The 13,495-nt window shown below is 41.3% G+C and overlaps 1 protein-coding gene across 3 annotated transcripts in view; it reads right to left on the reverse strand.

The window, feature by feature from the left end:
* The window catches only part of ZDHHC13 (zinc finger DHHC-type palmitoyltransferase 13), a 100,653-nt gene that overhangs the window by 55,668 nt on the left and 31,490 nt on the right, over positions 1 to 13,495 (reverse strand). For all 3 annotated transcript variants that reach the window (XM_064576745.1, XM_064576744.1, XM_054512014.2), the window contains exons 11-13: positions 2,127 to 2,249; positions 1,198 to 1,260; positions 191 to 284 (exon numbers count right to left, since the gene is read on the reverse strand). In XM_064576745.1, the coding sequence (XP_064432815.1) occupies positions 191 to 284; positions 1,198 to 1,260; positions 2,127 to 2,249 (280 nt within the window). The remainder of the gene's footprint in view (positions 1 to 190; positions 285 to 1,197; positions 1,261 to 2,126; positions 2,250 to 13,495) is intronic.

A 13,495-nucleotide genomic window follows, 5' to 3' on the forward strand; every position in this document is an offset into this window, starting at 1 on the left:
TACAAATCACATTCATTATTATCAACATGGACAGTTTTCCAGAAGTGTTAAACCGTGAAAAGGATTCTCAGATAAGGAAGAGCTATAAAATGGACCCCTTAGATGCCCTTTCATTTTTTCTATGAATCACACACATAGCTAAATATATGCTTAACTTCATAGTGTTAACTAAAAAAATTCAATCTCTCACCTATGCACCGTCCAGTCCACAGACAATGCTGATCATATCGAGCGACACAGGAGTTACACACGTGGCAGTGCAGTGACCTTAACGGCTTCCTTATCTAATGGGCAATAAGACAGGTCTGAGCAAAAATCAGCGTCTTAAAGTGGTAACAAATCACAAGCAAAATCTTACTCCTAAGTCATAAAGACATGGGCACAAATAATCCTAAATAGATCATCAGTTCACACAGAGGCTCTGGAATGCCTTATTAATATCTACTTCCAAATATCTATTTTGATTAGGCCATCACTAAAAGGGATTTGACTTCCAGATCCCAGTCACACTGACCAAGGGGAAGTGAGGCAGTAGCAGGCGGCAGAATTGAGCACTGGATTAAGAAAAAGGAAAAAGGAAACCCAAGTTACATTTCTGGCTCTGCCAATAATTTGAGGAAAGTTACTTCCTCCCTCTAGGCCTTGATTCCTCAACTGCAAAATGAGAGGTTTCACTAGGTGGTTTCTAGGGTCATCGTGAGCCTCTGACTTGAAGTTAGTTCTAATATGTGCTTCACGGCGGGAAAAAGCAATCAAAACACACTACGGATCATTCAGAGAGATTTAACCACGGGCAACTTCAAGAAACTATAAACATCATTCCCTCATACGCTCAAGGCAGAAAACTATTCTGACAGTAATACAAAATTAGAACCTGGTAAAAACGAAGGTGTACAAATATACCATGAAGATTTAACAAAGGCTTACATGAGAAATGTTACCAAGAATTTGCTTTCTTTTTTTTTTTTAAAGATTTTATTTATTTATTTGAGACAGAGAGAATGAGAGAGAGAGAGCACATGAGAGGGGGGAGGGTCAGAGGGAGAAGCAGACTCCCCGCCGAGCAGGGAGCCCTATGCAGGACTCGATCCAGGGACTCCAGGATCATGACCTGAGCCGAAGGCAGTCGCTTAACCAACTGAGCCACCCAGGCGCCCCAAGAATTTGCTTTCTTACTACGGGAAAAAAAAGACTCACAAGACAGGATGTACAAAATGTTCTGAAGTCCAGACAGCCAGTCTCTGCAAGGGTGATGATATTCTGAAAGGCATGAAATTTGACCTTATGATTACGTTTTACTAGGGAATGTATAATGCATGGTTATATACCATTCTCACAGCTCTCTCTCCAAACTCAGGTAGCCAGAGAAGCAATGTGGAATACTTGCCACCAAATCATCCTGTACCCGAAAATAATGTTGACTTTTCAAAGCTGCATTTTCAACCACAGCCAATAAATTAGAATGCACAAAAATTACACCTCCTCTTCTCTCCTTTGAATGGCTAGCATCTCCCAGTTATAATCTGCTAGAGAAAAATACATACACACATATACACTCATAAAAAAAAAAAAAAAAACAACAACAAAACCCATCAGTAGACACCAGAACTGATAGTTATAAGCACCATGGGCTTGTCTTTCAGGAACACTGGCTAGAAGTAACAAAGACATTCATACTCTCCCTGACTTCTAAACATTCACAAGCGAAGGAAGCCATGCATGGCAACTGACAGCTTCGCATCTGAGGAAGAGGAGGGCATCTCTTGTCAATAAGGACTCCTCCCTTGCCCCTGCCTGCTTACTTTCCATGTATTAAATTGGGGGAACTTAAGCTAAATGATCATTATCTCAGTGTTACTATAAAGAAATCGAGATCATGTTTGCTAACAGAAATTACATTTGAAAAAGTCTTGGTGGGTATGACCTTAAGAGAAAATATAAATATTTTTGAAAATTTTTATATAAATAAACGAAAGCATGACAGTGGAGAAATCTCAACTTTGTTGATGTATGTTGCATCTATTACGTACCAGACACAAGAGATCCAGCCATGACAAACACCAACATTGCTATGACCTCCTTATTAAAAAAAAAAAAAAAAAAGTAACATTATAAAGAAAGCTCACCGTTTTCCTTTCTTCTTCAGAAACTTTGGTGAAGCCTGGATCTGTTGCCCAAGTCTTGTAGAAAAAGTAGAGGAAGCCTATTATGCTGAGAAGGAAAGCAAAATAGAAAGGGGTGCCTGCTAGATGTGAGAGCCACGTTAAGGAATGTATCAACTTCCACTAAGAACGGTATAATTATGACCTAAGCAAATTTCATCATTGGTGCCTGAGAATCTCTCTGCATTCTATCCTCACTTTCTGTTATGTATACATATCCCTGCCACCAAACCTGGCCCCATCCTATGTTCTAATCCTACAGGAATTTGCTCATAGTTGCTAATAATTAATCCCTCCCGATTAGTTAAAACTCATGAAATATTGATAGGAATAGTTGCAATGTATGAGGAACATCCTGACAACTGAAAAACATTCCAGATCCAAATAAATTAACCTCTCATGATGTAACTATGGCTCTCCTGTAAGCATCGAAAAGAATATTTATTGATCATTTTTAAAAAATCATTCAAAGAAACAAACCACTTGATTCAGAGATTCCAACTGAAAATATTTCTTTATATATTAGATAAATGCTTGCAAAAATTTCCTAATGGAAAGTTTAATAACAAATTCTTGTCATGTATTAGGCTGTATTAATTTAGAAATACACAAAAAAATTGCTCTCTTTGCAAAGTAATTACAAATCAAATACTATTTTGGGAAAGGAACATATTACAGACACAAGATAAAAAGTATTTCAAGGATAAACATTACCCATTTTGAAATGATATAAATTCTTTGTATGAAAAGTAAAATTTTGCTCTAGGGAAAGATAAATGAAGGTGCATTAAGTAATAAGCCAATACACCAGTAGTAAACCAATTCTCCTTGCCCAATTTAAATCAATATTGACACAGTAACTTTATCTGCCTTCCAAGGTATTATCAAGCTTTTTTTTTTTTTGAGATTTTATTTATTTATTTAAGGGGAGAGAGAAAAAGTGAGTGAGCATGAGTGGGGTGGGGGGTGGAGGGTAGAGGGAGAGGGAGAAACAGACTCCCGGGTGAGCAGGGAGCCTGACGCGGAGCTCGATCCCAGGACCCTGAGATCATGACCTGAGCTGAAGGCAGATGCTTAACCAACTGAGCCCCCCAGGCGCCCCTCAAGCTGTCTTGTGCCAAACTCTGGAGTGGAAAAGATGGCCATAAATAGCCTCTAAACCCTTGCTATTTAAAGTGTGGTCCATGGACCCACAGCAATGGCTTTACCTGGAAGCTTGTTAGAAAGGGAGAACTTCAGACCTCACCCCAGATCAGACCCTGGATTTTAACAAGATCCTGAGGGGATCCACATGCACATTACAGTTCAAGAAGCACTGTTCCAACCCACAAAAACCACCAGCAGCAACCAGAACATCTGGTTCAGGTAGGCAGGAGCAAACCTTGCTGGTTAAATTTATCAGTTTGTCTGCAGAAGGGCCTGGCTTTAAGAAAGAGATAGGATCGGGGCGCCTGGGTGGCTCAGTCGTTAAGCGTCTGCCTTAGGCTCAGGTCATGATCCCAGGGTCCTGGGATCGAGCCCCACATCGGGCTCCCTGCTCTGCAGGAAGCCTGCTTCTCCCTCTTCCACTCCCCCTGCTTGTGTTCCCTCTCTCACTGTCTCTCTCTCTGTCAAATCTTTAAAAAAAAAAAAAAAAGAAAGAGGATCTAGAAGAGTTGTGTGAAATGGAATTCCAACAAATAAAGCTTACTTAGAATGAATTAAGAACACTATTATAGAGTACGTAAGTCAAGACCTTTAAAGTAACACATCCTGCTTTCTTCCCATAGAATCTTTTTTTTTTAATTTTTTTATTCTTATGTTAATCCCCATACATTACATCATTAGTTTTAGATGTAGTGTTCCATGACTCATTGTTTGTGCATAACACCCAGTGCTCCATGCAGAACATGCCCTCCTCAATACCCATCACCAGGCTAACCCATCCTCCCACCCCCCTCCCCTCCAGAACCCCCAGTTTGCTCCTCAGAGTCCATCGTCTCTCATGGTTCGTCTACCCCTCCGATTTCCCCCCCTTCATTCTTCCCCTCCTGCTACCTTCTCCTTTTTTTTTTTCTTCTTAACATATATTGCATTATTTGTTTCAGAGGTACAGATCTGAGATTCAACAGTCTTGCACAATTCACAGCACTTACCAAAGCACATACCCTCCCCACTGTCTATGACCCAGTCACTCCCTCCCTCCCACCCCACCCCCCACTCCAGCAACCCTCAGTTTGTTTCCTGCGATTAAGAATTCCTCATATCAGTGAGGTCATATGATACATGTCTTTCTCTGTTTGACTTATTTCGCTCAACATAATACCCTCCAGTTCCATCCATGTCATTGCAAATGGCAAGATCTCATTCCTTTTGATGGCTGCATAATATTCCATTGTATATATATATACCACTTCTTCTTTATCCATTCATCTGTCGATGGACATCTTGGCTCTTTCCACAGTTTGGCTATTGTGGACATTGCTGCTATAAACATCGGGGTGCACGTACCCTTTCGGATCCCTACTTTTGTATCTTTGGGGTAAATACCCAGTAGTGCAATTGCTGGATCATAGGGTAGCTCTATTTTCAACTTTTTGAGGAACCTCCATACTGTTTTCCAGAGTGGCTGCACCAGCTTGCATTCCCACCAACAGTGTAGGAGGGTTCCCCTTTCTCCGCATCCTCGCCAACATCTGTCGTTTCCTGACTTGTTTATTTTAGCCATTCTGACTGGTGTGAGGTGGTATCTCACTGAGGTTTTGATTTGGATTTCCCTGATGCCGAGTGATGTTGAGCACTTTTTCATGTGTCTGTTGGCCATTTGGATGTCTTCTTTGGAAAAATGTCTGTTCATGTCTTCTGCCCATTTCTTGATTGGATTCTTTGTTCTTTGGGTGTTGAGTTTGATGAGTTCTTTATAGATTTTGGATACTAGCCCTTTATCTGATATGTCATTTGCAAATATCTTCTCCCATTCTGTCCGTTGTCTTGGTTTTGTTGACTGTTTCCTTTGCTTTGCAAAAGCTTTTTATCTTGATGAAATCCCAATAGTTCATTTTTGCCCTTGCTTCCCTTGCCTTTGGCGATGTTTCTAAGAAGAAGTTGCTTCAGCTGAGGTCGAAGAGGTTGCTGCCTGTGTTCTCCTTTAAGATTTTGATGGATTCCTGTCTCTCACTGAGGTCTTTCAACCATTTGGAGTCTATTTTTGTGTGTGGTGTAAGGAAATGGTCCAGTTTCATTCTTCTGCATGTGGCTATCCAATTTTCCCAACACCATTTGTTGAAGAGACTGTCTTTTTTCCATTGGACATTCTTTCCTGCTTTGTCCAAGATGAGTTGACCATAGAGTTGAGGGTCCATTTCTGGGCTCTCTATTCTGTTCCATTGATCTATGTGCCTGTTTTTGTGCCAGTACCATATTGTCTTGATGATGACAGCTTTATAATAGAGCTTGAAGTCTGGAATTGTGATGCCGCCAGCTTTGCTTTTCTTTTTCAACATTCCTCTGGCTATGCGGGGTCTTTTCTGGTTCCATACGAATTTTAGGATGATTTGTTCCATTTCTTTGAAAAAAGTGGATGGTATTTTGATGGGCATTGCATTGAATGTGTAGATTGCTCTAGGTAGCACTGACATCTTCACAATATTTGTTCTTCCAATCCATGAGCATGGAACGTTTTTCCATTTCTTTGTGTCTTCCTCAATTTCTTTCATGAGTATTTTATAATTTTCTGAGTACAGATCCTTTGCCTCTTTGGTTAGATTTATTCCTAGGTATCTTATGGTTTTGGGTGCAATTGTAAATGGGATTGACTCCTTAATTTCTCTTTCTTCTGTCTTGTTGTTGGTGTATAGGAATGCCACTGACTTCTGTGCATTGATTTTATATCCTGCCACTTTACTGAATTCCTGTATGAGTTCTAGCAGTTTTGGGGTGGAGTCTTTGGGGTTTTCCACATAAAGTATCATATCATCTGCAAAAAGTGAGAGTTTGACTTCTTATTTGCTGATTTGGATGCCTTTTATTTCTTTTTGTTGTCTGATTGCTGTGGCTAGGACTTCCAATACTATGTTGAATAGCAGTGGTGATAGTGGACATCCCTGCCGTGTTCCTGACCTTAGGGGGAAAGCTCTGTTTTTCCCCATTGAGAATGATATTCGCTGTAGGTTTTTCATAGATGGCTTTTATGATATTGAGGTATGTACCCTCTATGCCTATACTCTGAAGAGTTTTGATCAAGAAAAGATGCTGTACTTTGTCAAAGGCTTTTTCTGCATCTATTGAGAGGATCATATGATTCTTGTTCTTTCTTTTGTTAATGTATTGTATCACATTGATTTGTGGATGTTGAACCAACCTTGCAGCCCAGGGATAAATCCCACTTGGTCGTGGTGAATAATCCTTTTAATGTACTGTTGGATCCTACTGGCTAGTATTTTGGTGAGAATTTTTGCATCCATCTTCATCAGGGATATTGGTCTGTAATTCTCCTTTTTTTTTTTTTTTTAAGATTTTATTTATTTATTTGACAGAGAGATAGAGAGAGAGCACAGATAGAGTGGCAGGCAGAGGGAGAGGGAGAAGCAGGCTCTCCGCTGAGCAGTGAGCCCAATGCGGGGCTTGATCCCAGCACCCTGGGATCATGACCTGAGCTGAAGGCAGACGCTTAACCGACTGAGCCACTCAGGCGCCCCTTTAATTCTCCTTTTTGATGGGGTCTTTGTCTGGTTTTGGGATCAAGGTAATGCTGGCCTCATAAAATGAGTTTGGAAGTTTTCCTTCCATTTCTATTTTGGAACAGTTTCAGAAGAATAGGTATTAATTCTTCTTTAAATGTTTGGTACAATTCCCCTGGGAAGCCATCTGGCCCTGGGCTTTTGTTTTTTGGGAGATTTTTGATGACTGCTTCAATTTCCTTAGTGGTTAGAGGTCTGTTCAGGTTTTCTATTTCTTCCTGGTTCAGTTTTGGTAGTTGATACATCTCTAGGAATGCATCCATTTCTTCCAGGTTATCTAATTTGCTGGCATAGAGTTGCTCATAATATGTTCTTATAATTGTTTGTATTTCTTTGGTGGTTGTGATCTCTCCTCTTTCATTCATGATTTTGTTGATTTGGGTCATTTCTCTTTTCTTTTAATAAGTCTTGCCAGGGGTTTATCAATCTTGTTAATTCTTTCAAAGAACCAGCTCCTAGTTTTGTTGATCTGTTCTACTGTTCTTTTAGTTTCTATTTCATTGATTTCTGCTCTGATCTTTATTATTTCTCTTCTCCTGCTGGGTTTAGGCTTTATTTGCTGTTCTTTCTCCAGCTCCTTTAGGTGGAGGGTTAGGTTGTGTACTTGAGACCTTTCTTGTTTCTTGAGAAAGGCTTGTATTGCTATATACTTTCCTCTTAGGACTGCCTTTGCTGCATCCCAAAGATTTTGAATAGTTGTGTTTTCATTTTCACTGGCTTCTATGAATTTTTTAAATTCTTCTTTAATTTCCTGGTTGACCCATTCATTCTTCAGTAGGATGCTCTTTAGCCTCCATGTATTTGAGTTCTTTCCAACTTTCCTCTTGTGACTGAGTTCTAGTTTCAAAGCATTGTGGTCTGAAAATAGGCAGGGAATGATGCCAATCTTTTGGTACCAGTTGAGACCTGACTTATGACCTAGGATGTGATCTATTCTGGAGAATGTTCCATGGGCACTAGAGAAGAATGTGTATTCCGTTGCTTTGGGATGGAATGTTCTGAATATGTCTGTGAAGTCATTTGGTCCAGTGTTGTCATTTAAAGTCTTTATTTCCTTGTTGATCTTTTGCTTAGAGGATCTGTCCATTTCAGTGAGGGGGGTGTTAAAGTCCCCCACTATTATTGTATTGTTGTCGATGTGTTTCTTTGCTTTTGTTATTAATTGCCTTATATAACTGGCTGCTCCCATGTTAGGGGCATAGATATTTACAATTGTTAGATCTTCTTGTTGGATAGACCCTTTAAGTAGGATATAGTGTCCTTCCTCATCTCTTATTACAGTCTTTGGTTTAAAATCTAATTTGTCTGATATAAGGATTGCCACCCCAGCTTTCTTTTGGTGTCCATTAGCATGGTAAATGGTTTTCCACCCCCTCACTTTCAATCTGGGGGTGTCTTTGGGTCTAAAATGAGTCTCTTGCAGACAGCATATCGATGGGTCTTGTTTTTTAATCCAATCTGATACCCTGTGTCTTTTGATTGGGGCATTTAGCCCATTTACATTCAGGGTAACTATTGAAAGATAGGAATTTAGTGCCATTGTATTGCCTGTAAGGTGACTGCTACTGTATATTGTCTGTGTTCCTTTCTGGTCTATATTGCTTTTAAGGTCTCTCTTTGCTTAGAGGACCCCTTTCAAGATTTCCTGTAGGGCTATGTTTTGTGTTTGCAAATTCCTTTAGTTTTTGTTTGTCCTGGAAGCTTTTTATCTCTCCTTCAATTTTCAATGACAGCCTAGCTGGATATAGTATTCTTGGCTGCATATTTTTCTCATTTAGTGCTCTGAATATAACCTGCCAGTCCTTTCTGGCCTGCCAGGTCTCTGTGGATAGGTCTGTTGCCAATCTAATGTTTCTACCATTGTAGGTTACATATCTCTTCTCCCAAGCTGCTTTCAGGATTTTCTTTGTCTATGAGACTCACAAGGGGTGTTGACCTATTTTTATTGATTTTGAGAGGGGTTCTCTGTGCTTCCTGGATTTTGATGCCTGTTTCATTCCCCAAACTAGGGAAGTTCTCTGCTATAATTTGCTCCATTATACCTTCTGCCCCCCTCTCTCTTTCTTCTTCTACTGGGATCCCAATTATTCTAATGTTGTTTCATCTTATGGTATCGCTTATCTCTCAAATTCTGCCCTCGTGATCCAGTAGTTGTTTATCTCTCTTTTTCTCAGCTTCTTTATTTTCCATCATTTGGTCTTCTATATCACTGATTCTCTCTTCTGCCTCATTTATCCTAGCAGTTAGTGCCCCCATATTTGATTGCACCTCATTAATAGCCTTTTTGATTTCAACTTGGTTAGATTTTAGTTCTTTTACTTCTCCAGAAAGGGTTTCTCTAATAACTTCCATGCTTTTCTCAAGCCCAGCTAGTATCTTTAAAGTGATGATTCTGAACTCTAGATCTGACATCGTACTAATGTCCGTATTGAGTAGGTCCCTGGCAGTCGGTACTACCTCTTGTTCTTTTTGTTGAGGTGATTTTTTCCATCTTGTCATTTTGTGCAGAGGAGAATAGATTAATGAGAGAACAAAATGCTAGCAGAGTAACAACGTCCCCAGAAAATATACTCTAAACAAATCAGAAAAGACCTGAAACAGTGGGAAAAGAAAGGGAAAGAGAGAAAAAAGAAAAAGAAAAAGATAAAGATAAAAACAAACAAAAACAGAACAAAACAAAACAACAAAAAAACCAGAATGTGATCAAATATGATCAGGCTGGTATCTTGCCATAAACCATGATCCGCGGCACTGTCCCGTGAGGGTTCCATGGCCCGCTTAGCTACCGGAGTGACATCCCTCAGCAGAGCAGACTTTTAAATACCAGACTTTTAAATATCAATATCAAAATCTAGTGCCACACACTAGATTTTGGGTGTATTTTGGTCTGTTAAAAGAAAGTGCCTCCCAAAATTTTAAAGAAAGAAAAACTTATATATGTACAAAAATAAGGGTTGATATGATGAAGGGCTGGAATATGACTGTAAAGATGCAAATTATAAAAAATTTTATAAAAGGAATTGATAAGTTGTTTGAAAAAAGAAAGAAGAGGATTTAAAAAAAGAAAAAATAAAAAAAAGGGAGAGAATGTGATCAGGCAGGGGAGTAGAAAAAAAACATATACTAGAGATTTAGGGTATATTTTGATCTGTTAGAAGAAACTATCTCAAAATTTTAAAGAGAGAACAACTTATATATATATGCCAAAAATACGGGTAACTACTATGAAGGGATAGAATATGACTCTAAAAATGAAAAATAAAAGTGTTTTTTTAAAAAAGGGATTGATAAGATGTTGGTTGAAAAAGGGAAAAAGAAAAATTCAAAAAAAAAAAAAAGAAAAAAAGACAGTTAAAAATAAATAAATAACTTTGAAAGACTAAAGAATCATGGTAAAAAAGCCATGAATTCTATGTGTAGTATTCCCCTAGCGCGGGAGTTCTGCCGTTCTCATTGATCGGTAAACTTGGTCTTGGCTGGCTGTTCTCGCTGATCTTCTGGGGGAGGGGCCTGTTGCCGTGGTTCCCAGATGTCTTTGCCGGAGGCGTAACTGCCCCGCCCTTGCCCCCTCCCGGCTAAGTAATCTGCTCAGGTTTGCTCTCAGGAGCTTCTGTTCCCTGCAAGCTTTCCGTACAGCTTTGGAGGCGGAGAGTGAAAATGGCGGCCTCCCAATCTCCACCCCGGAGGAGCCGAGAACTCGGGGTCCCGCTCCTCAGTGAGCTCCCAGAGAAAAGCAGTCAGTCACTCCTGGCTCCCCGGTCTCCGGCCACACTCCGTGCTCACCTGGCCTGTGACCGCGCATTTCTATCTCTGGCACCCGACCCCGCGTGGAGTCTCCAAACCCAGCAGATCCCTGCAGTGAGCTCCTGCGCTGCTCCTCCTGGGGAAGAAGGGGAGTCTCCCCGGATCTGCCGCTTGTTGGGTCCCTGCTGGAGGAGCAGTGGCCGGACTGTGCCACAGATCACGATTTATGGCAACCCCGAGCTGAGAGCCCGCGCCTGGGCTTCGTCTCTGCAGCCGGCTTCCCTGCTCCGTTACCTGGGAGCTCTGCCACACTCAGGCACCCCCGGTCTTTCTGTGACCCCAAGGGTTCTGAGACCACACTGTCCCGTGAGGGTTCCACCCCCCACTAGCCACCGGAGTGACGTCCCTCAGCGGAGCAGACTTTTAAAAGTTCCGATTTTGTGCTCCGCAGCTCTATCACTTGCCAGAAGTGGCCGACGGAGGCCCCTCCCCCACCGTCTATCCTCCCGAATATCGCCTCTGATTCACTTCTCCGCACGTCCTACCTTCCAGAAAGTGGTCGCTTTTCTGTTCAGAGAGTTGTTGCTCTTCTTTTCTTTGATCTCCTGTTGAGTTTGTAGGTGTTCAGAATGGTTTGATCCCTATCCTGCTGAATTCCTGAGAGGAGATGAAATCCAGGTTTCCTACTACTCCTCTGCCATCTTGCTCCACCCTCCTTTTCCCAAAGAATCTTGATCAACACACATGACACATCCTCAAAAATACATTCAGCTGAATCATATGATTCAGCATACTGAGCTGACCCAACTCCGGGCTCCTGTTCTAAATAACTTTCAAAACAAATCCCAGGAGAACTCACTGGAGCCTCTCTCTCTCCAAGTAAAATGAATGCATTCTATCTTCTCACATAAAAGCCAAATGTTCCTTGCTTCCATGCCCTTGCTTTGTGTGGTTCATTAACCTCAAATGCTCCCCACTGCCCCCATCTACTTCTAGAAGTACACTTTGAAGATGTCCAAGCCCTAACTGCCTTCAAGACCTAACATATTCTACTTCCCCTTGAAGGTCTTTCTTGATTGCCTACAGAGAAGAATTCTTTCCCTTCCCTGAAACTAAAGATGCCTGTTCTGTGGTACTTAGACCTTATACACACCTCAGCCTCCCCAGTTACCTTGTGACTCTTTGCAGTTAAAAAGTCTTTGGGCGCCTGGGTGGCTCAGTCGTTAAGCATCTGCCTTCGGCTCAGGTCATGATCCCAGGGTCCTGGGATCGAGTCCCACATCGGGCTCCCTGCTCCGCGGGAAGCCTGCTTCTCCCTCTCCCACTCCCCCTGCTTATGTTCCTGCTCTCACTATGTCTCTCTCTGTCAAATAAATAAATAAAATCTTTAAAAAAAAAAAAGTCTCTCAATATGGAACTGAAATTTGCCTTTCTGTAACTTGGGACTGTTTTTCATTCCATAGATCCTGTAGCTCTACACTAAACATCTACACTATAGCTGCCCCATTCCATACAATGCACTGGCTTCCGAATGATAAACTTCGGAACACGTGACAGTGGAGGGCAGTGCTCACACCTCCAGGATAGGCAGCAACCTTGTTCCTTATGCAGTACAGCCTCCTGGTCATGTTCTGCTTATGCTCCTGTTTGTCTAGGTCTCTCTCACAAGAACAGAATTCAAAACAGAGCAAACACACTTCAGGGTTGTCCTGACCAGTGCCAGGGACAGTGCAACTGCTGTTGTCCTTTACAGGGACACTCACATCCTTGTACTACTACTGGAGAATACAGCGGCTTCCATGGCAGCTAGGTCACTCCCTACAAGAGGCTTTTAGTCAAAGCTCTTACTCTTACACCTGAACCGAGGCTGGGTCACTCCCTCTGCAACAAGCCAGAAGCACAGACGTAACGCTCTGTGTGTCACCATTTCTGAGTCTTAATCTTACCTCCAAACGCATCAGTAAGGTCCTATCTTTTCCATTTAATCCTGCCTCAGAAAAGCCAAATACATTAATGCTGAACATATAAAAGGCACCAAAAGGAAGTGATCTTCTGAGGAACCAACCTAGAGTTTCCCTTAAAATTAACTTCAGCATGCAGCCTTCCACACAGATTTTATTCATAAGAGTAATTAATGAAATAGGTATTATTTAGAAAATGCCTATTATGCAATGGGGCCAGCATTTTACAGACATCATAGCATAATAATCCTTGCAGCCATCCCATGAACTTTTTTTAATAGCAAAACTGAGACTCAGAGAAATTAAATAATGTGCCCAATGGTACGTGACGAGTCAGAAAAAGAACCAAACTCAAACTCATTCTTTCTGATTCCGAAGATGGTACTCTTTCCGCAGCGCCCCAGACACTCTTCCCATAATGGGCTGTGGGGAGGGAAAGCTCCCACACGATCCAGACTTGGCAACCTGAGATAAGATTAGTCTATATACTCAGGATGGGTCTTTACAGGGTAGCACCTCAATTCATACCCAGAGCAGTTCAAACAGCATTTAACATTCAGCTCTCAAAACACTGATCTGACGGCAGAAGTATGCCACCTACTGACTGGCATGCACTCACCAGCAGCAGGTTCATATGGGTGCGTGGGTCAAAGGGCTTTCTGCTGTTTGTGCAAGGAAAATATCCCATCCTGTCAACTCTGACATTGTAAGAATCTGTCTAGCTTTGGAAATCAATTCTTCTGACTAATGGCATCTTCACAAATGGTGAGCTGCTTGTAATGAAACTCACCTGAATACTAAGTTCTGTAGTTGAGGCTCTCAAACTACAGTGGAGTTACATTCTTGTTGATATTACTTCTGCAAAGTTGAAATAATTCAATATAAACAGTATCTCACTTTTTGTGCAAAA

This window comes from Mirounga angustirostris, unplaced genomic scaffold, assembly GCF_029215605.1.
Source record: "Mirounga angustirostris isolate CCGP_5_RB_7025 unplaced genomic scaffold, mMirAng1.0.hap1 SCAF_13, whole genome shotgun sequence".
In the NCBI taxonomy this organism is placed as follows: domain Eukaryota; kingdom Metazoa; phylum Chordata; class Mammalia; order Carnivora; family Phocidae; genus Mirounga; species Mirounga angustirostris.